At 36.0% G+C, this 21,044-nt stretch overlaps 1 protein-coding gene across 2 annotated transcripts in view; it reads right to left on the minus strand.

Moving 5' to 3' along the window:
- The window catches only part of Pect (phosphoethanolamine cytidylyltransferase), a 241,938-nt gene that overhangs the window by 173,074 nt on the left and 47,820 nt on the right, over positions 1–21,044 (minus strand). For both annotated transcript variants that reach the window (XM_090407732.1, XM_090407731.1), the window contains exons 5-6: positions 14,817–14,892; positions 10,665–10,731 (exon numbers count right to left, since the gene is read on the minus strand). In XM_090407732.1, coding sequence (XP_090263858.1) covers positions 10,665–10,731; positions 14,817–14,892 — 143 coding nt within the window. The remainder of the gene's footprint in view (positions 1–10,664; positions 10,732–14,816; positions 14,893–21,044) is intronic.

Genomic DNA, 21,044 nt, shown 5'->3' on the forward strand with positions numbered 1-21,044 from the left:
ATACGGGAGTAGGCGAGGCCATTTAGCCCTATCTAACTTTTGGAGACTGAGTGGGCAGTTCAATCTCCACTGGTACCCAATCAGAGACAGATGGCCCAAGGCTATCACTAATTAAGCGGTACGCAGTGAAGAGAGACGGCTCAAATGTGCCGCCATCTCGTGGTCTCTAACCCTAACACAATATATTTAATGTCTGAAATAATGTGGGGTTCTACGGTCGATTTTCTTGAGTTTACAGGACGAAAAACCCGAGTTTCCGGGAGGAAAAACCTGCTTGCCCGTGCCAGAGATCGACTAACTCGGGAACCGGTCGAAAAAAGGCTTAGAAAAATTTCCTCTAGTCGCCGACTAGACTCGAAACCAAGACTTCCTTCGTGCGGCCTAGCGTGGTGGTGTGCAAACGCCACATCCACTGAGCTACACAGGCTCTTTGAAAAATATAACTTACTGAAATTCTGAAGTGACTTTTTCCTTTTCACAATCTGATCATTATTAACCTTTCTTGTATACATCACTTTTTGATGTAATACAAGTGGAAAACAGCTTACCTTTGATTCACTTAAGTTATATGGCGTAAATATTTATATAAAAATATTTGTTGAATATTTTTCCCCATCAAGATGAAAGACAGTATTTATTACAAAATTAAAGCAATATTAATTCCATATATATTTCCCTCATATGACCAAAAAGTAAAAATATAAATGACCAAGTAAAAATATACAATGACCGTTCTAACACAAAGTCCAAGCACATCATCATAATCATCAAATTCCTGCCACGTACCCTTAAGGGTATGATAGTACTACATGAAAAATTTACATCATTACTAACTTCCTATCTACAATTTTCCTCCAAATCAGTCTGTTACTTGTCAAGACTCCAACATTATCAGATCTTATATTTCTATCTTCTAAGACACATTGTACCGTATCAATCCACCTATATCTTGGTCTCCCTCTGGGTCGTTTTCCTGCCAACCTGGCAGAGAACACTTGTTTTGCTAATCTTTCCTCGCCCATTCTTTTAAGTGACCATAACACCTGAGATTAGCTCTGCTAACGAATTCCTGGATGCTGACAATGTCAAGTTCTTTCCTAATATCCTCGTTTTTAACATGATACTGCCACTGATGCCATCTGTTCACACTTCTAATCTTTCTCAGGACTCTCATATCTGCGGTCTCTACTCTTTGGTCAAGTGTTTTACTTCACCCAATGCTCAGATCCATAAGTTAAAACTGGTTTGAACGCTGTCTTGTATACAACTAATTTAGTGTTCCGACTAATTTCTCTCTTATTCCATATGAATTTATTCAACTGACTGCCTACCATACCAGCTTTGTCGATTCTGTTGTCTATTTCCATATTTAATTTACCATCTTCACTAAAAATTGTGCCTAAATAGCTGAAATGTTTTACTTGTTCCACAGGTTCTCCGTTCACAATGCAGTTGACATTTTCAACGATTCTACCTATTTTCATTGTCTTTGTCTTTTTATTGCTGACCTTCATACCATATCTATTATGACAACAGTTATTCAATTTGGTCAGAGAATCTTGCAGACTTGTAGCGGATTTATTTAGAAGTATAACATCTTCTGCATAAAGCAGAGAGCTGACATTAACATCTCCAATTTTGATATCATGTTTAATACCTCTTCATAATGTACATCCTTGTCTCACTCCAGATTTAACATTAAATGATCTTCCTGTACTTCCTTCAATTCTAAACTGCTGACTTACAACTCAAATACAGACTAAGTATTCCTTGATATAATGCCCAATCGACATATAACTGTAGCATAGTTCTAGTGGAAAGGCTTAGACGTTGGTTATGCATTATTACTAAATAGTTTAGGGAAATAACAACATAGACTAGGATATACATTAAAATAACTTTTTAATACAAATCCAATATTTTGGCAACGTCATGTTGCCATTTTCAACAGGAACTTGTGAGCAAGACACTTGCACGCAGGCACAGCAAACAGTAAATGAGGACGAAGCAGGAAGTTATTTTTTCTCCTAAAGTCCTATTGGTGCCCCCTAGCATTTCTTCGGTGATTGGGCTGAGGTCTTCTGATGTAGGTTTCCCAAATTTGAGGCAGTCTCGTGCAGCCAAATTTGTTGAGGTTTGGATTGTTTCTTAGGGCTGAGGCTGATTCCATGAAAAGCCTTTCGTACTTGTATTTACTATGGTGAATGATCGTGGCTACTGAAATGTGGTCTATTTTGCACGACATCTCGTGCATTGCAGCGGAGAAAGAGTTTAAAAAAGTACGAGATCAACACATCAAAAAAATTGAAAATTTAATAAAGAAGAACGCGATCTCGAAACCGCAACTTCCTACCGAAACAGTAATCAACCTTTCGTCGTTTATTGTGAAACCTGAAGCACTCGATGCCCTCTCACGTGGCCACAACTTCGCCATTGCGCCCAGAAGAATACCTGCAGAGGATATTATGATACAAGTTGAATGCGGGATACGACACCTTCCTAACCACGTCGCCAATGATATCAGACTGGATGTGGCTAGTGTTCTGACCAAAGCAAAACCACCTAAAGCCAACATGCCCAATAAAGAAATTAAATCTCTACTGGAATTAAAGAAAAACAAGGAAATAATAATCACCAAAGCGGATAAAGGGAACGCCACAGTATTGTTTAACCAAAAGGATTATACAGGTGAGCTAAAAGCTCTATTGTTAGATCGGGCTACTTACCTCCCTATCGAGTACAATCCCACCAACTCACAAATTAGAAAACTCCACAGGATCCTTAAGAAGGTCACATCTTGGCTTGTGGAAGTCACTAACAAATTAAAACCATTTAACTCCATACCGCCCCCCACTCCTGTATTTATGGACTCCCAAAAATACATAAGGAAAATGTGCCATTACGTCCCATAGTGGATGGCATTGATTCCCCCACATACAAACTAGCTAAACATTTGGCCAAAGCTCTCACACACACTATACTGGCAACACACCTTCATACATAAAAAACTCATTACACTTCAAAGTCAGCATAGAAAACCTTACACTCAAACACACTGATGTAATGGTCAGCTTTGATGTCTCCTCCTTATTCACAAATGTCCCACTCAAAGAATCCTTAGAGCTAATCCAAGCTAAATTTCCTCCTGATATCACAGCCCTATTTCAGTTCACAATCAACTCAGGCTATTTTGTTTGGCAAGGAAAATTCTACAAACAAATAGGGGGAGCAACCATGGGTTCTCCACTCTCCCCACCCTTGGCCAACTTTTATATGGAGACTTTTGAAGAGAAAGCCTTAAACTCTGCCCCACAAAAACCAACCATTTGGCTTTGATATGTAGATGATGTGTTCGCTATTTGGCCACAAGGCTCCGATGCACTCCTCTCCTTCCTAACACACTTAAACAACCAACACCCCAGAATCAAATTCACCTTGGAAGAAGAAAAAAACAACTGCCTTCCTTTCTTAGACACACTAGTCACCTGCCAGCCTGATGGAACCTTGGTTTTCTCAGTCTATAGAAAACCCACCCATACAGGCAGATACATTCACCAACAATCCCACCACCCTTCCTCACAACAATATGGTGTCATTAAGACACTACACAACAGGGCTAAACTTATCTGTTCAAATGACAATGCCCTAACCACAGAACTAAACCACATTCTCAACACTTTCTCAGCCAATGGTTACCCTCCCAAAACAATCCAAAAAAGATTGAAACCAATAAACCACAACCCCCCCTCCCCCCACCTCACAACAAGGATTACTTTAAATCCATCACCATACCCTATATCAGAGGCACCTCTGAAAAAATTACAAAAATCCTAAAAAAACACGGCTTAACTTCTTGTTACAGACCCTATAAGAAATTGGCATCCCATATCTGCTCCACTAAAGACCAACCTCCCCCCCCCCTAGACCTACTTGGTGTATACCAGGTCCCTTGCAGCTGTAAGCTGGCCTACTTTGGCCAAACAGGCAGGACAGCCAATATCAGAATTACAGAACACAAGGACTACTCCACCAATACAGCCACTCTGGTCTTGCAGACCATGCTCTGGATACCCGCCATAGAATACAGTGGAAGAAAGCCACGATCATTCACCGTAGTAAATACAAGTACGAAAGGCTTTTCATGGAATCAGCCTTAGCCCTAAGAAACAATCCAAACCTCAACAAATTTGGCTGCATGAGACTGCCTCAAATTTGGGAAACCTACATCAGAAGACCTCAGCCCAATCGCCCAAGAATACCAACCTTGCCTGCTAGGGGGAAGCAATAGGACTTTAGAAGAAAGAATAGCTTCCTGCTTCGTCCTCATTTACTGTTTGCTGTGCCTGTGTGCAAGTGTCTTGCTCACAAGTTCCTGTTGAAAATGGCAACGTGACATTGCCAAAATATTAGATTTGTATTAAAAAGTTATTTTAATGTATATCCTAGTCTACATTGTTATTTCCCTAAACTATTTGGTAATAAAACTGTAGCATAGTGAATAGCTTCTCTCTTGGCACCTTGTCATATGCCTTTTCCAGATCAACAAAACTTAAATACAGATTTTTGTTATATTCCCGTGATTTCTATACGTCATAAAGTGAAAATCTGATCCTGACAGCCTCTATTTGGCCTGAATCCAGCTTGTTCTTCACTAAGCTTTTCTTCCACAATTCTTCTCAACTATTTCTCAAGTATACTGGCATAAATCTTACCAGGAACACTCAGTAGGGAAATACCTCTGTAATTCTCATTCCGTTTTATTTCCCTTTTTATATATGGGTACTATGAGGCTCTACTCCAATCATCAGGAATTTGTCCCTCTGTCCAAGCCTTCTGAACTATGCAGTGCAGCCACTGTAAGACTTTTATACCACCATACTTCAGCATTTCTGGTCAAATCTCATCTACTCCTGCTGCCTTTCCACATTTAAGCCTTTGATGGCTTTTTCTACTTCAAGTATGGATATGTATTCCTGACTGTATGCCTGTTGAGTGTTTTTTACCACTGTACTCTAACTGCTTGTTTCATTTAGCAATTTTTCGAAGCACATATATATATATTTGTTGAAAACTACAGTATTTTTTGTACGATAAATAACCAAGACTTCTTTATTTTATGTTTATATGATATGTATCTCTGACTTAGAAGGTGTAAACTTCAAAGAAAATTTAAGCCCAATGTCCATAAATTTCATGTACGATATTTTTCTGTGTATAAGATCCCCCATGTATAAGACGAACCCTACTTTTTCGAACCCAAAATTAAGAAATCAATATTTTAAACATCTCCACTGTCTAATCATACACTCAGTGAGAGGAGATTCAAATCTCTCTGATGCTTTATTTCCATATTCTTACCATTTAATTGATGACTTTTAACTTGAATTTTGAAGAATATGACAATCGTTTTTTTATTTTCAGACTTTTCGTGGGCTAGTGCTCAAAATATTGTTGATGCATTAACTTACCCCGCTAATGAGTTGCAGACATATGAATGCTTTCAGAGTTCTGATTGGTTTATTCAAAATCAGCCATTAATGACAATCGACAGAGTTTAACAAAGGCTAGTGATTGGCAGAAGCCTGTTCACGGAGACAAGGTACCAATAGTTTCGCCGCAGCAACTGCAGGTCTCTCAACCAGTTAATCTCCGTGTATAAGACAACCCCCAATTTTTTGTCTAAAATTTCCGAAAAAAGTATCGTCTTATACACAGAAAAATACAGTAATTAGCAAACACATATGCAGCCAACAAATGATCAACATAATCCCTTGTTGTTAATATCAGATTTGATTTTTTTTTCTTTATGATAATCAGATATTGAACTTATCTTACTAGTATTGTAGGTAGGTTAAAGATTAAATAATTCAGAAATTCTGCTTCTTGAACTTTTAAAAGATACTTCCAATAAACAATGACGATATCATATCATGAGATGAAATTTATCTAAAGCCTAAAACCATTACAAACATCTATGTGCCATAGTGGGATTTAAATCCATGGATTACTGATTGGACACCAAAACTATTCACTCAATCAATCTGGTCAACAAATCTGAATACTTGCAGATTTGTGAGGAGATCCAAAGGACAGAAGCAAAAAATGTTACCATGAAAGTTTTAAATTAGTGAACAACTTTCCGGATACCATTCACTTAATTGCTATTGAATTAAAGAATGTAACCCTACACAGAGGGAGTTTTCAGCTGGTGCAAATAAGTTACATGCTTAGTTTTTTTTTAGAAAGGGAGGAGGCAATAAAATAAAATATTAATTAGGCAGAGGGACCAATTTAATTAAATTATTTTTCTAGCTATTCAAGACCATGATTGGCTCTAAGTATGGTCCTAAAAGAAACGTAACGAAGAAAGACTATTATTCATCACTCTGCCAAAGTCAAAAGTCAATGTTAGCAGCATTCTTAGAGAGAAGTACTTTTTTTTCTAACAGATTTTTAGAATATGCTATTTTTCAAGATAGTTTTCGCTTGACAATAAGAAAAAAACCCATTAAAATATCTCCCCCCTGGCCCTGAAGCATAGATTTTTAAGGCAGGAAAGTAGAAGACATGTATGTATTGAAGAAAGCAGAGTAATATAAATTCTCTTTAATTCATTTTAAACAGTAAGTAACTTTCATTTATTTGAAAATAAGGGCTATGTGAAAATTTACAATTCTTAAATTGAACCATAACTAATATTACTGCTATAAAATTTATCACAAACCTACAAACTTCAGTAATTACTTACATTTTTATTCTTCCTATTATTTTCCATATGGTTATAATAAAAATATGTAGCGAATGCATACATACTAGAGGCAGAGGAATAATTTATTACAGTGATCTGATACTGTTACAGCTTTGGTGTTTGATAATTGTTTTGGTGTTTTTGATAATCTGTAATTGAAACTAAGTTCAATACAACAATGTTTACTATATTGAGAATGTACTGTAGACCTGAAACTTCATTTTCAAAATCATGTCAATATAATTTTTAATTATGCTGTTAAAAATGCAGTTTCATGCACATAGCAAAACATTACTAAGTAAATATGTATTACTCTAATTAAGTTGCCAAATGAAAGTAATATTCACAATGATACTAGCATACTTTTAAGAATATGAAATACCGCATCAGAGTGTTTATTTCACAATGGGAAATTCACTAAGATATTATTATTATTACGTGACACCTCCAGGGAGTCCAAAGACTCATCGAGGGAGGGTACTCTACAACTCTCTGTCTCCACGAACTATAACTAACTGCAACTACAACCAACGCCATGTGCTGTCTGTCACCACCACTATTTTCACAGACAATCACAAACATCCATGCCCATGGCGGGATTCAAACCCACAGCTGTTTGGCTGGATAGCAGATACACTAACTGCTTGGCCAATCAGTTCAGCAATATATAGCTAGCAGAGCATGGTTACGATCTATGGGCCCAGCAAGCTTCCACTGCGCAACTCTGCTATAAAAATATAATGAACTTCTAAGCTTACTTTATAATTCAAAACCAGAGTTGACTCACAAAAGTAACTGCTGTTATAACAAACCACCAAAGCACAGAGGTATACTCCCTGGAGTGGTTGGTTCTTTATTCTAAAAGAAATTCTAAGCAAACAACATAAACTGTTCTTCTCGTTCCCTATACTAAAAGTCAACAATACTGTAATGCTGTCTCAACAGATGGATTTAGTATCAGCTTAATTGTCTAGTCTACAAAAAATAGCCTTTGTGTACAGCCCTTCTACACAAGTCTTTACCCTATGAAAACAGGAAGTGAATATCTCGAAATCTACATTTTCTATTCTTTGAAAGGCTAGATAAATTTATTATTAAAATATAAAAGTGTAATTTTTTATTTTGTATTCAAAGTTATCATTGTTTAAGGTCATGTATAACTCATAGTACCAAACATGCTTTCAAAATTTTTTGTAATCAAAAGGTTCTTTTGGAGGGGGGGGAGAATTCAATATTTCTCTTTCTGGTATATTTGCTTAAATATGCCTCTCAGCATTTCATCCCATCCGTCTTAAGTAATAAATTTTATTTAAAAACATGCTGAAATTTAAATTAACATTGAAACAGAGAAAGAGAAAAGAGAGAAAGATATTAATGATATAAGTTTTTGAATGAATGAAATTGCTTCTTGAACCACTATCAGAAAGTCCCACATTGTTTTAAAACCGAATAAGAAACTCAAAGATCGGAATCAAAGAGTTTCATGCCGAATATAGTAACTATAAAAGTATCGGCGACTACTAGCGTAAGCTAAAGCACGTAGTTCAAGTACATAGTACAAACTAGGGCAACTCGCAGCAAAGGTGGAGAAAGTTCTGATCGCTATTCTTAGTATTTCACATAATGTAAAACCCATCTCCTAGGATATGTATGATGTTATACATTATGTTATGGTGGGAGGTCACACACAACCCAGACCGGTTTTGATCTTTACTGAGATCTCATCAGTGAGTAGCTAGACGAAATATAATATATAATACTAAGGGTATAGTGAAAAGAACTTATATACTCTGCTATACGAGTTGTCAAAAAGGTGCACCCATAAATTATTTAAAATAAAGAGCCAATAGGCTTCATTTCGGTGATGTAAACATTATTTAAATTAAGGGGATATTAAATCCCACATTGTTTTAAAACCGAATAAGAAACTCAAAGATCGGAATGAAAGAGTTTCATGCCGAATATAGTAACTATAAAAGTATCGGCAACTACTAGCATAAGCTAAAGCACGTAGTACAAACTAGGGCAACTCACAGAAAAAATGGAGAAAGTTCTGATTGCTATTCTTAGTATTTCGCACATTACATTATGTGAAATACTAAGAATAGTGATCAGAACTTTCTCCACCTTTGCTGCGAGTTGCATACATTGTGTGAAATACTAAGAATAGCGATCAGAACTTTTTTCACCCTTTGCTGCGAGTTGCCCTAGTTTGTACTACGTACTTGAACTACGTGCTTTAGCTTACGCTAGTAGTCGCCAATACTTTTATAGTTACTATATTCGGCATGAAACTCTTTCAATCCGATCTTTGAGTTTTTTATTCGGTTTTAAAACAATGTGGGATTTAATATCCCATTCATTTAAATAATGTTTACATTGCCGAAATGAAGCCTATTGGCTCTTTATTTTAAATAACTATCAGAAAGTTTTGATGTAATGTTGTTGTGAGAGGATTTGAATAGGTTGGTGCTTTGGGCTGAAGAATGGGGATATGACTTCAATGCTAGTAAGTGTCAAGTACACTTTGGCCAGAGAAGATGGAATGAGGTTTATTATACTGAAGGAACTTTGCTTCAGGAAACAGAGGAGGCAAGGAATCTGGGGATCTTGGTAGATAGGCAACTGAAGTTCAGGGGGCATGTTGCAAAAGTTGTAAAAGTCACCCAAAAAGTTGCTGCTATAATGCAGAGAAAACACTTGTCACCTCCTTACAGATAAGGAGGTGATAGTTCCACTGTATAAGGCACTAATCAGGTAACATTTGGATTTTTGTGCAGAGATCTGGTTATATTGATAATAATAAAACATTGAAGTGTGTGTGTGTGCGTGTGCGTGCGTGCGTGCAGAGACAAATAACAAGGACTGTCTCAAGACTGGAATGTTGAGTATGAGGACAGATTGATGGAATGTGGCCTGCAAAATTTAGTAGAAGGAGAGGTGTTATGATTGAGACATAAATTCTGAGAGACCTATCATGCCAGATAACAAGGAAATTGTTGCATAAGGTAATGAATGATAAGAGAACAAGGTCATCCCTGGAAACTTTACAAAAATTATCTAATTGACTACATTGCTATCGGGTTGAAAAATGAAATATTAACTAACAAGTAAACAAAATACAGGCAATCCCCATCTTACACCAATCAGATGTACTTGAATCATCCTGAAAAGGGTATTTTATTTTTATTTATTTTATATGTGCATTATTTTCATACTACCTAACTACCTATGTAAGGAGATGAAAAGGAGATTCTATACATAGCAAGTAGTGAATGACTGGAATACATTGCCAAAGTGGGTGGTGAGTACTCCAACACTGAATGTTTTCAAGGCAAGGCAAGGTACGATTAGTTACTGTGGCCTGTGAGTATTTGAAGTAATACTAATACGAAATGTACACAGTGTAATGTTGGATATGCTTACAGTATTGTTTGAGGTGAAAATAACCGTTTGATATCTAAATTAGCAACGATAAGCATTTTTTAGTATCCTGAAAATACTTTAAAATTTTTCTTATATATGTGTTTACATGTTGAATCCTCAAAGAAATTAATTAACAAAGTAACCACAACTTGAATTGGCATTTTTTAAGGCTAGACCAATGTTTTATTCTCATTATAACAAGACATACTTTTATATAGACTTTTTTTTTTTCAGTCTCCAAGGTGAAAAATTATTAGTTGGTGAATCAGATAGCATAGATAGACAGTGATTTGTGGTGTAGTGTGCTCTCCAGTGATGAGGCCTTGACTCCATGGAGGTGTTGTGTAATAATAATAATAATATCTGAGAAAGAGAATAATAATTATTATAACTGGTAATGTAATTAAGTTAAACAATATTACTTCTTCGACTATATATAGAGATATACTATAATCTGAATAATTTTACATTAAAACAGAAGAAAGCTTACTTGTATCTACCTGCAGCCTTAACATAACGGTAAGTATCTTGTCCATCTGCATCTAGCGTAATGTCATCTAAAATTCATATCAAACTTTAAAATAATTGCATAGTAACTAAGAGTATGTTATATATATCTGTTAATGAAATTCATTTATTTTGGTGCCTTTAAAGAAATCAAAAATTTATCACTGAAAACGATATAAGTATAAACCCAGGACACAAATTTGTAAGAAATCTTCCAACAATATATGTAGGAAACAAAGCTTTCTGGGCTTTTCTAATCCTGCTGATCACAACTTTTATTCAACTTTGCTTCCACTTCTAAATCCAGACAGGTTTACTACAACACTTTCCAAAGTCAAAGCTGACCAACTAGCATCTAACATTTTTCCTTGAACTCTTACAGTGGCAATATATTGAAGATAATCATCATCATTTTCCTAATAATGTTCAAATTACTATGACAGCATGACATGATTAAGTTTACATTATTATTAATCTCCTATCAGCAATTTTCTTCCAAATTATTTTATTACTTATGAGCACACCCAATATTATCATATGTAACATTTTGTTTTTCTAAGTCACTTCTAACTGAATCAATCCAACTAGTTCTTGCTCTTCCTTTTGATCTCTTTCCTGTCATCTTGGCATCAAACACCTGTTTTGCTTTCCTCACCCATTCTATTTAAGTCCATGTCAGCTTAGATTAGCTCTGCTGACACATTCTTGAATGCTAATAATGTCAAGGTTTTTTCTAATATCTTCATTTTTAATATGATTCTGCCATTGATGCCATCAGTTCACTCCCCTAATTTTTCTCAGAACCATAACTTAAAACTGGATTTGAAGATCACCATCACCACTATAACAAGTATTATACTCAATACTTTCAGTAATTTTTAACCAAAAATAAATTAAAAGAATCTGGATCAATCTGAATACCAGAAAAACACTTCTGCTTCTGTCTCAAATTTTCTTCAAACCTCTGCTACAAAATTTTATTTTCTACAAACTTTTCATACTCTCCTACTTCATATTTGTCTGGTAGCTTCGATATTATCAAGAGACCACTTACCTACTAACAACTATCAGTAGACTCTAATGTATTGTCTATGAAGAAATCGTCTAACTTCTACAAATCATGCAATAAGATACTCAGTTAATTGCAACATTTCCAAGATGCTTAATCAGGTTCAGCAAAAAATGTCATCCATATAAACTCCAGTCCAGTAGATCAATAGATTCTGACCTACACAATGTAGGACACTGCATATTTATACAAAACATTAAGAACAGTTATCTCAAAAAAAAAAAAAAAATCAGCTAACGCCTTTTTATTCCCGTATATACGGGAGTAGGCGAGGCCATTTAGCCCTATCTAACTTTTGGAGACTGAGTGGGCAGTTCAATCTCCACTGGTACCCAATCAGAGACAGATGGCCCAAGGCTATCACTAATTAAGCGGTACGCAGTGAAGAGAGACGGCTCAAATGTGCCGCCATCTCGTGGTCTCTAACCCTAACACAATATATTTAATGTCTGAAATAATGTGGGTTCTACGGTCGATTTTCTTGAATTTACAGGACGAAAAACCCGAGTTTCCGGGAGGAAAAACCTGCTTGCCCGTGCCAGAGATCGACTAACTCGGGAACCGGTCGAAAAAAGGCTTAGAAAAATTTCCTCTAGTCGCCGACTAGACTCGAAACTAAGACTTCCTTCGTGCGGCCTAGCGCGGTGGTGTGCAAACGCCACATCCACTGAGCTACACAGGCTCGAACAGTTATCTTCAGTACTTTAATGTCATTCTTTCAGAAGAGACACAAAACAACTAATTTGACTTTAGTTGCATTAAAGCTGAATCCTTATATCGTTCTTCTTTTTTAACTGATACTTCTTCAAAACAACAACAACAACAGATTTTTTTTTCTCTTTTCTCTCTCTTTTTTAATGCTACCTCAGCATATAAAACACTTAAGCCTTCTCAGGAAAGTGTATATGCATATATACATAAATTGTATATGGTTCTTTCCTAAAGAACCACACATATAGTTGATTTTCAAAACAATATACACTACTATATAAAACTCACTCACTAAAATAAACTACCAAAAAAAGTCCTGACAAAAGTCCCATAGGTACAATACTGTTCTAAAGAAAATTCACAATAGCAAATTATATCAAATTAATCCTATTCTTATGAGTATGATCAAGCATATCTGCAGAGTATCTCACCCTCACATTAGTACTCACAGGGAGTACTAATGTGAGAATTACTAAACCTTTAGTACTAATGCACTAAAGGTTTAGTAATTCTTGTGAACAAGATGCTTATTTAAAAAATAAAATAAAAAAAACGCCAGTGTGATATCTGATTATGTTGCACCATCAAATATATATATACATGTACATAGTTCAAGCCAACATGGAATATTATTTGGTTGTAACAAGGCACGTGCATGCACACGCACACACACACACCAAAAAGATAAGATATACATCAGAAGTCCTAGTTGGTTCTCTGCATGCCTTATGTGAAAGTATCTTTCCATTTATCCAACCTCAAACTTTCATTTTTAAATTTAATAATTCAAATAAGAAAGATTATTTGAGATTTCAGATTACTTTCCCAAGAATGACATGAAATGTTTACTTCAAAAATGCAATCATGAAGTAAAGAGCATTGTGATGATGATGTGTGATACTCTTGTTTCTTGATGTTAGTATTTTCTCAGGCATCTCCATGGAATCAAACACTCATTGGGGAGGGGGGGGCTTTCAGTAACTTATTCACACAATACCTATCATACTTCTCCTTGAACAAATTTACAATCAACCAATTCTGGTAACTAATTCACTACCCTCCAAGAAAAAACTAGTCTCACTTGCTAACCACACTCTTACACAATTTCCAGGGATGATCCCTGGAAAATTCTTGTGTCAATCCTATAAAACTCCTTTAGCAACTTAATGTTTTTATCACATACCCTCTTTTCTGTCTATCAACTAGCCTTTGTAATACATGATATCCTCATAAGGGGTCAGAGTCTGGACACAATCTTGGTCACTTTGCTATGGATCCTCTCCATCCTTCAGCCCCAGGGAATCTAAGTGACCAGTGTGAATAGCCCACACATAGCCTTATAAAACTTATAAAGAGGAATAATAATCACCTATACTGCTTATCAGCATGTTCATCAAAATTCAGGTAATCTGCTGAGCTATTTAGGCAACAATTGCAATATGTCCTCTAAACTTAACTCTCTGTTCACAATTCATAATAAAATGTTACAATCTGTAATCACAGAGTATCTTAAATGTACAGGATACAGAGACACAAGAAAAGGAATGTAAAGTTGAGATGGCTGGTCATAACTTTCACCACAATATAAGTTCAACAGTTAGTACAACAAGCCTGCCACTAAATAAAAATTGCAGGTGTTACACATTTTAAAATAAAACTACTTTTCTCGCTATCCCTTGTATATCTTTTTTCTGAATAAATACAGACAGAGTATCACAAAATATTCTTGACTTTGTATCAAAAGTCTTTATTGCATAATCAACTAAATAATGAATCCTATCCTATCCTTCTCATCCGTCTAGGAGGGGGTTGAGTCCCCTCCTAATGAGGGGTTACTGGCGTATTAATGCAGCCGGTTCACCACTCCTCTGCTGCATCCCCCAAAGAGAGATATTCCTGACTGTATCCATGTGTTATGAAAGCAAAAATTTATATGAAGCATTTAATTATAACATTAAAAATATTGTTATTACAGTTTCTGTAAATAACAATATTTTTAATGTTATTTGGGATTATGCCCAAATAATTCTAAAAATTATTTGGGCGTAATCCCAAATAATTTTTAACACTAACCACTTGGCCGGCCGTATCCGCTCTCCAGCCAAAAGACTGCGGGTTCGAATCCTACCGTGGGCATGGATGTTGTGATTGTCTGTGAAAATAGTGGTGGTCAGCAGTAGATGCCGTTGGTGTAGATGAAGGTAGTTGCGGCTAGTGGAGTGGTAGAGATGGAGAGTTGTCAAATAGGTGCCCTCCCTCGATGAGTCTTTCAACTCCCTGGAGGTGTTACATAATAACAATAATAATAATAATAATAATAATAAAATAATAATAATCAACATAAATGAAACTTACCACCATGGACACAAAAGTCACAATTATATCTGTCTAAGGTGTCCACTGTAGTGATGTATGGTGCACCCTCTATTACCTGTTAAAACAATTAAGTCAATAAACAGCAATGAAACATTCCCCAGTAATGAAAGCCATCCATTTCCCACTCATGTAAATACATCAAACGGGAAGTAAAATACATAAATCAATTTATCTCAAGCTGAGTTAGTTTTTGTCAAATATAAAACTGAGACTGAACAAAGACCTAAAGAGTTTCTAATAACAGTTAGAATAAGGGTAAAATTATTCAAATTATGTAAAATTACTCTAACGGATGAGTGTTTTTGTTGAGCCCTGGCTATATCCTTAATCATAGGGTGGTGCGTGATTGGAATGGATTGCCACTGGATGTTATGAGTGTAAGTAGTATGAATGAATTCAAGAATAAGTATGATAGCTGGTGTGTGTGTGTAGTATGTGGCCTCCTCAGACGAGTCTCTCTTAATAATAATAATAATACCCCCCCTAAATAAATAAAATACTAAATGCCCCCATTCTGTAATACACAAGACCACAGCAAAACTGTTACTATTCTCTATATGCAGGGCACATCTGAAAAGATATCTAGAATGCTTAATAAATATAAGCTGCACACCACATTTAAACTATATATATCAAACTAGCAATCCTCATCCATTCACCTAAGAACAGAGTTTTTCCTTTATGACATCAGGAGTATGTGACCTGGCATACTATGGAAAGAAAGGAAGATGTATATTTTAGAATCCAAAAATATATACAGCACAAATTAGAAGTTTAGTTCTTTGTTGTCTATTACAATTAAACTATTCTCACTATTAAATAATTACTGCTGTTTGAATACTGTGACAAACTGTTTTATTATTATTTATTATTTTCCTGACTCCTATGGCATCACAAGACTCATTGCGGTAAGTCAATACTAATGAACACAAAGTCTATCATACCACTCCTTGAAATTATCCACAGCTGCACATTCGTCACCCTCTCAGGCAATGCATTCCATGCTCCTTCTCTTACTACTCTCCTACCAAAAAACTTACCTCTTACCCTTTTACTCACCATCTCCTTTTTGCAACTTCCAGGGATGGCTTCGTGTCCTTGTTCCTTTCCCTTGTTCTACCATATGAAAAATCTCCTTGTTTTAATACAATAACCCTTCAACAGCTTAAATGTCTTGATCATACCCTCCCTCTTTTGCCTTCTATCCACCAAACTATAGCGCAATGGTATTTCTACAATGATAACACTAACAATAATAACATTTATAATTTTTAGTTGTTTTTTTTCAAATTAATCCCATACACAAGAGAAAGAAGAACCTATAGCACATTAGCGGTATGTAGGAGTGCAGGTAAGATTTGAGAAAGAAATCTGCTCACATTTTTCTTGAAAAGCTAGACATTGAAGCTGGAGAAACACTTCATGTGGAAGTGTTCTGCCAACTGGAAGGTTGTTGAGGACAAAGGTAGACAGAATAAATGAGGAAAAAGGAGAAAGACCTTTGGAGTGTTTTCATTTGGATTGAAATGCGATGTTAGGCACTGCTGCTCTTGTTTTTAAAAGTATAGGAATGATGGGTGGCAGCTTAGTGAAGCAGTGACCATAGAAGTACCTCTAAAAAGACAGCTAAAACAGTGCATCTTTGAAATAGTGAATGAAGTGATTCATCTACTGGTGGAACTTTTAGGGATGTCTTGGATGCACCATCCCAGCCATGTAAACAGTATTATAAGGATGGGTAGATTTGGGATTAGTAGAGATTTAGCAGCCAGAGGGGTGAAAAGTAGTATTGTCTTGAGCAAAAAAAGTTTACCTAGCTTTTTAGAGACTGAGGAGGCTCTTTATGCCAGGAGAGGGAGAATATAAATGTCAGTCCAAGGAGTGAGATCTGATTGTATATGGAGCTTTGTGTATTATTGAGATAAGGGTAGGTGAGCTGAGATCCCTTTTGCAAAAAAAGCAAGACTGCAGTACTGAAGAAAGAAAAACAACGATATCATTATGTACACAGGAGAAAGAGTTAACTGAACAGAGACCAGAAAACCTGAAATACTCCTACATTAGTACCATCTGCCATGACACCCAGTAAATAACTAAAGAAAGCTGGTGAGAAAAGCTTGCTAACCAATTACAGAGGATCGTAGGTAAACCCATCATTTTAAGCTGTAAGGAACTGTATGTTAAGGATTGATGTTTTAAATTAAAGATGGCAAGAAATTACATTCTTTGTTTCATTCTTTATCCAAGTGTAAGCAAACAAAGTTTGTATGTGAAGTAACTTCATGGACTGGACTACTTGTATATAGAGGCTAATAACTTCACATCAATTGCCTTAGTATCCCATAATGCAAAGCACATATCCTTACATACATACATTGTAAGATGTCAGTGAGAGCAAGACCCAGAAGTTATACCAAGGTTGAAGTAATGCAGAAGTCATATTTCCATATACAAGTAGTCATATACTGATGAGATCTTAATAAAGCCCAAAACTGGTCTGGATAGTAATACCAAGTCTAACCAAGTGAAAAAATTACTTCTAACATCTTTCTCTAAATCCAGAGTAATTTAATAATAAGGTGGTACAACTTTTGGCAACTCGTATAGGTAAATATGACTTCTCCATTGCTTCTGCCTTAGTATCACTACTCTGGGTATTGCTCCCACTGACGAGACCTCAATAAAGGTCGAAACCGGTCTTGGTAGTGCCTTTCCCTTAATACATAGCATTATACATGTCTGCAAGGAGATGTGCTTTGCATTATGGGAGATACTGAGACAAGGAGTGATGAGTGCTTGGTCCACCTTTACCACGAGTTGCCTCAGTCCTGAAGATACTTCAGGTGCAAACTTTGTTTGCTTACACTTGGATAAAGGATTAAACTAAATTTATTATAGTCTAACCAAGTGAAAAAAATACTTCTATGGGCTGGACAGTGGCCCTTCCCATAATGCATAGAATTATATTTGTCCATAATATGTGCTGCGATGAAACCCAGAATATATTTCTTGGCATCTTTAATTTATAGTATAACCAAGTGAAAAAAAACATTCAAGGATCAATGTTTCCATAACTTTGGGAAGTTTTACAAATCCATGTTTATTCAGATTAGGATAGTTTTTAAGGGCAACTGCAGATTCTGCAATTTCCCTCAAAGTCTTTAACTTCTAAACTTGCTGCCATGGTGCAAAGTAGTTTTTTCCAATTGATTCTATGCATAATATCTAAAGCATGGTCTGTCAGATCTGACTGACCAAAGTAACAACTGCAGATATATTTTTTATGTTCTTTTATGTAGATGTCACTGTTCTTCCTGTTTATCCATAGTATGCCATCTTGCAAGAACAGGAACTATACACATCAGGAACTGAGAGAGAAAGAGTTAGTCCTCAGGGAAATGGCTAAAGGGTAGACAGTTTCAAAGAATGCTTGAAGGCTGTGTAGAAGTTGCATTTTTTTAAAAATTCCAGCTGTTTTTTGGATGTGCCTCAGATACAGGGAATGGTGATATTAAATTTCTTCTGAAGATAAGGTCATAAATTAGGGGAAGATACTTCCAGAAACATTTTCGTTATGGCACCTGTGTATGAGAAAAATTGTGACCAAGACTGATGTTGAATGATATCAACATGCGTCATTTAGTGAGATGAATAACATATGTTTAATGCATTCATTGTCAAGAGAGAATTTGTGGCAGGAGAACAAGAATGAAGTGACTAATTTTATGGATATAAGGCAGGATTGTCAAAGTGTTGAGCATGTAGTGGAAGTAGTGAATATGGAAATGACGTCAACTGGGATTTATTGATCAAATATATTTTGGAAACAAATATGTTATACCAACTAGTTTCACCAACTGAGGCTGTTGGCATCTTCAGAGTACATAACTGATATAAGGCACTTAAAGCTAAAAACTGTTACAAACTATAAATCAACCGACTGCAATTATATTTGACAAAACAGAATGCATACAATACATGCAAAGGGTGTGCATGATCTCACTTATTGTTATTTAGGAATGTTCTATAACTGGCACTATAATTTAGTTCTTGTATGTTTAGAGATCTAATAAGGATCTTTCAGATTTCGGGCAAGATTAATCCTTGGTTCCTGTTAAGGTTTTGTACAGAACAGGCAATTGTTGTGGCTTCTTTAATAATTCGGGAGTGAAAATCCTCCTCTATGTAAGGAATGGAGCTTTATTCCCATTCTATGATATGGTTAGTACTTGAGAAATGAAAAGATAGACCCAGTTTTTCTTCTCTGTTATTGTTCATGTCTCCAACGTGTTCCCTTTGTCTAATCTCAAGGCTTCTTGAAGTCTGGCCGATATAATTTAAACCGCACAAGCAGGGTATGTTGTAAACTCCATCATATTTGAAGAAAGGATGGCTGTCTTTTGGAAATCTTAAGAGTTGCCTAATCATTTCTGTAGGTTTAAAAGTCACTCTTATTCTATGGGGTTTGAGTAGTCTTGCAACCTTATTAGAAACTGTCTCTACATATGGAATGACAATTGTACTAATATACTGTATGTCGTCTCGTTGTCTTTGAGGGGGTCAGAGAAAAATATCTTGTAGACGAGTCTCCGAGGGTAGCCATTCATGGTGAGGTTGTTAGATATCAGTGATAATTCATCTTGGAGATCTTGCTGATCTGTCGTAATGCAGAAGGCTCACTTTTTTAGCATGTGTACAATGCTAAGTTTCTGAGAAATGTGGTGAGAAGAGCTAAAGTGCAAATGACGTCCAGTATTTGTGGGTTTTCGGTAAACTAAGAGGCTTACCGAAAACCACCCACAAATACAGGACGTCATTTGCACTTTAGCTCTTCTCACCACATTTCTCAGAAACTTAGCATTGTACACATGCTAAAAAAGCGAGCCTTCTGCATTACGACAGATCAACAAATCTCCGAGATGAATTATCACTGATATCTAACAACCTCACCATGAATGGCTACCCTCGGAGACTCGTCTACAAGATATTTTTCTCTGACCCCCCCCACAAAGACAACGAGATGACATACAGTATATTAGTACAATCATCATTCCATACGTGGAGACAGTTTCTAATAAGGTTGCAAGACTACTCAAACCCCATAGAATAAGAGTGACTTTTAAACCTACAGAAACGATTAGGCAACTCTTAAGATCTCCAAAAGATAGCCATCCTTTCTTCAAATATGCTGGAGTTTACAACATACCTTGCTCGTACGGTTTAAATTATATCAGCCAGACTTCAAGAAGCCTTGAGATTAGATAAAGGGATTAGACATCGAAGACATCAACAATAACAGAAGAAAAATCGGCTCTATCTTTTCATTTCTCAAGAACTCACCATATCATAGAATGGGAAAAAAGCTCCATTCCTTACATAGAGGAGGATTTCCGCTCCCGGATTATTAAAGAAGCCACAATACTTGCCCGTTCTGTACAAAACCTTAATAGGAACCAAGGATTTATCTTGCCCGAGATCTGGAATACCCTTATTACATCTCTAAACATACAAGAACTAAATTATAGTGCCAATTATAGAACGTTCCTAAATAGCAACAAGTGAGATGATGCACGTGCTTTGCATGTATTGTACGCGTTCTGTTTTGTCAAATATAATTGGAATTGGTTGATTTATAATTTGTAACAATTTTTAGCTTTAAGTGCCTTATATCAGTTATGTACCCTGAAGATGCCAACAGCCTCAGTTGGTGAAACTAGTTGGTATAACATATTTGTTTCCAAAATATACTTGACCAATAAATCCCAATAGAAGTCATTTGCATAGTTTTCGTGGTCAAGAAAATACATTTTAACAGGAAGTAGTAAATGATAGTGCACAAAATATGAATGAGAGTTTGAAGGAAGTGGTTGAAAGTCATAATGTGGATGACGAGATGCTAGCTAAGAAAGAAATTGCACGCTTATGCAAACTTCTTCACAGGATAAAATGTGAACTTGAGAAACTGGAGAAACAATTGGCATGTGGTATGGAAGGATGAAGAATGAAAGAAAGCGTGAATGGGAAAAGCATAAAAGTGAAAGCAAATGGGAGAAAAGAGATAGTATTGTATGGAGATTTAATGATAAGAGGAATGCTTAATGAGGAAGTTATGAAAGCATGTTTTCCAGATGTAAAGATAAAGAATGTTAGTGAATCTTTAAGTTTGCTGAAGAAAGAAGCTAACGGATTAATTGTTTTGGCAGGCAC

The sequence above is a fragment of the Typopeltis vanoorti genome, chromosome 17, assembly GCF_054136105.1.
Source record: "Typopeltis vanoorti isolate ZY-2024b chromosome 17, IOZ_Tvanoo_1.0, whole genome shotgun sequence".
Taxonomy (NCBI): Eukaryota; Metazoa; Arthropoda; class Arachnida; order Uropygi; family Thelyphonidae; genus Typopeltis; species Typopeltis vanoorti.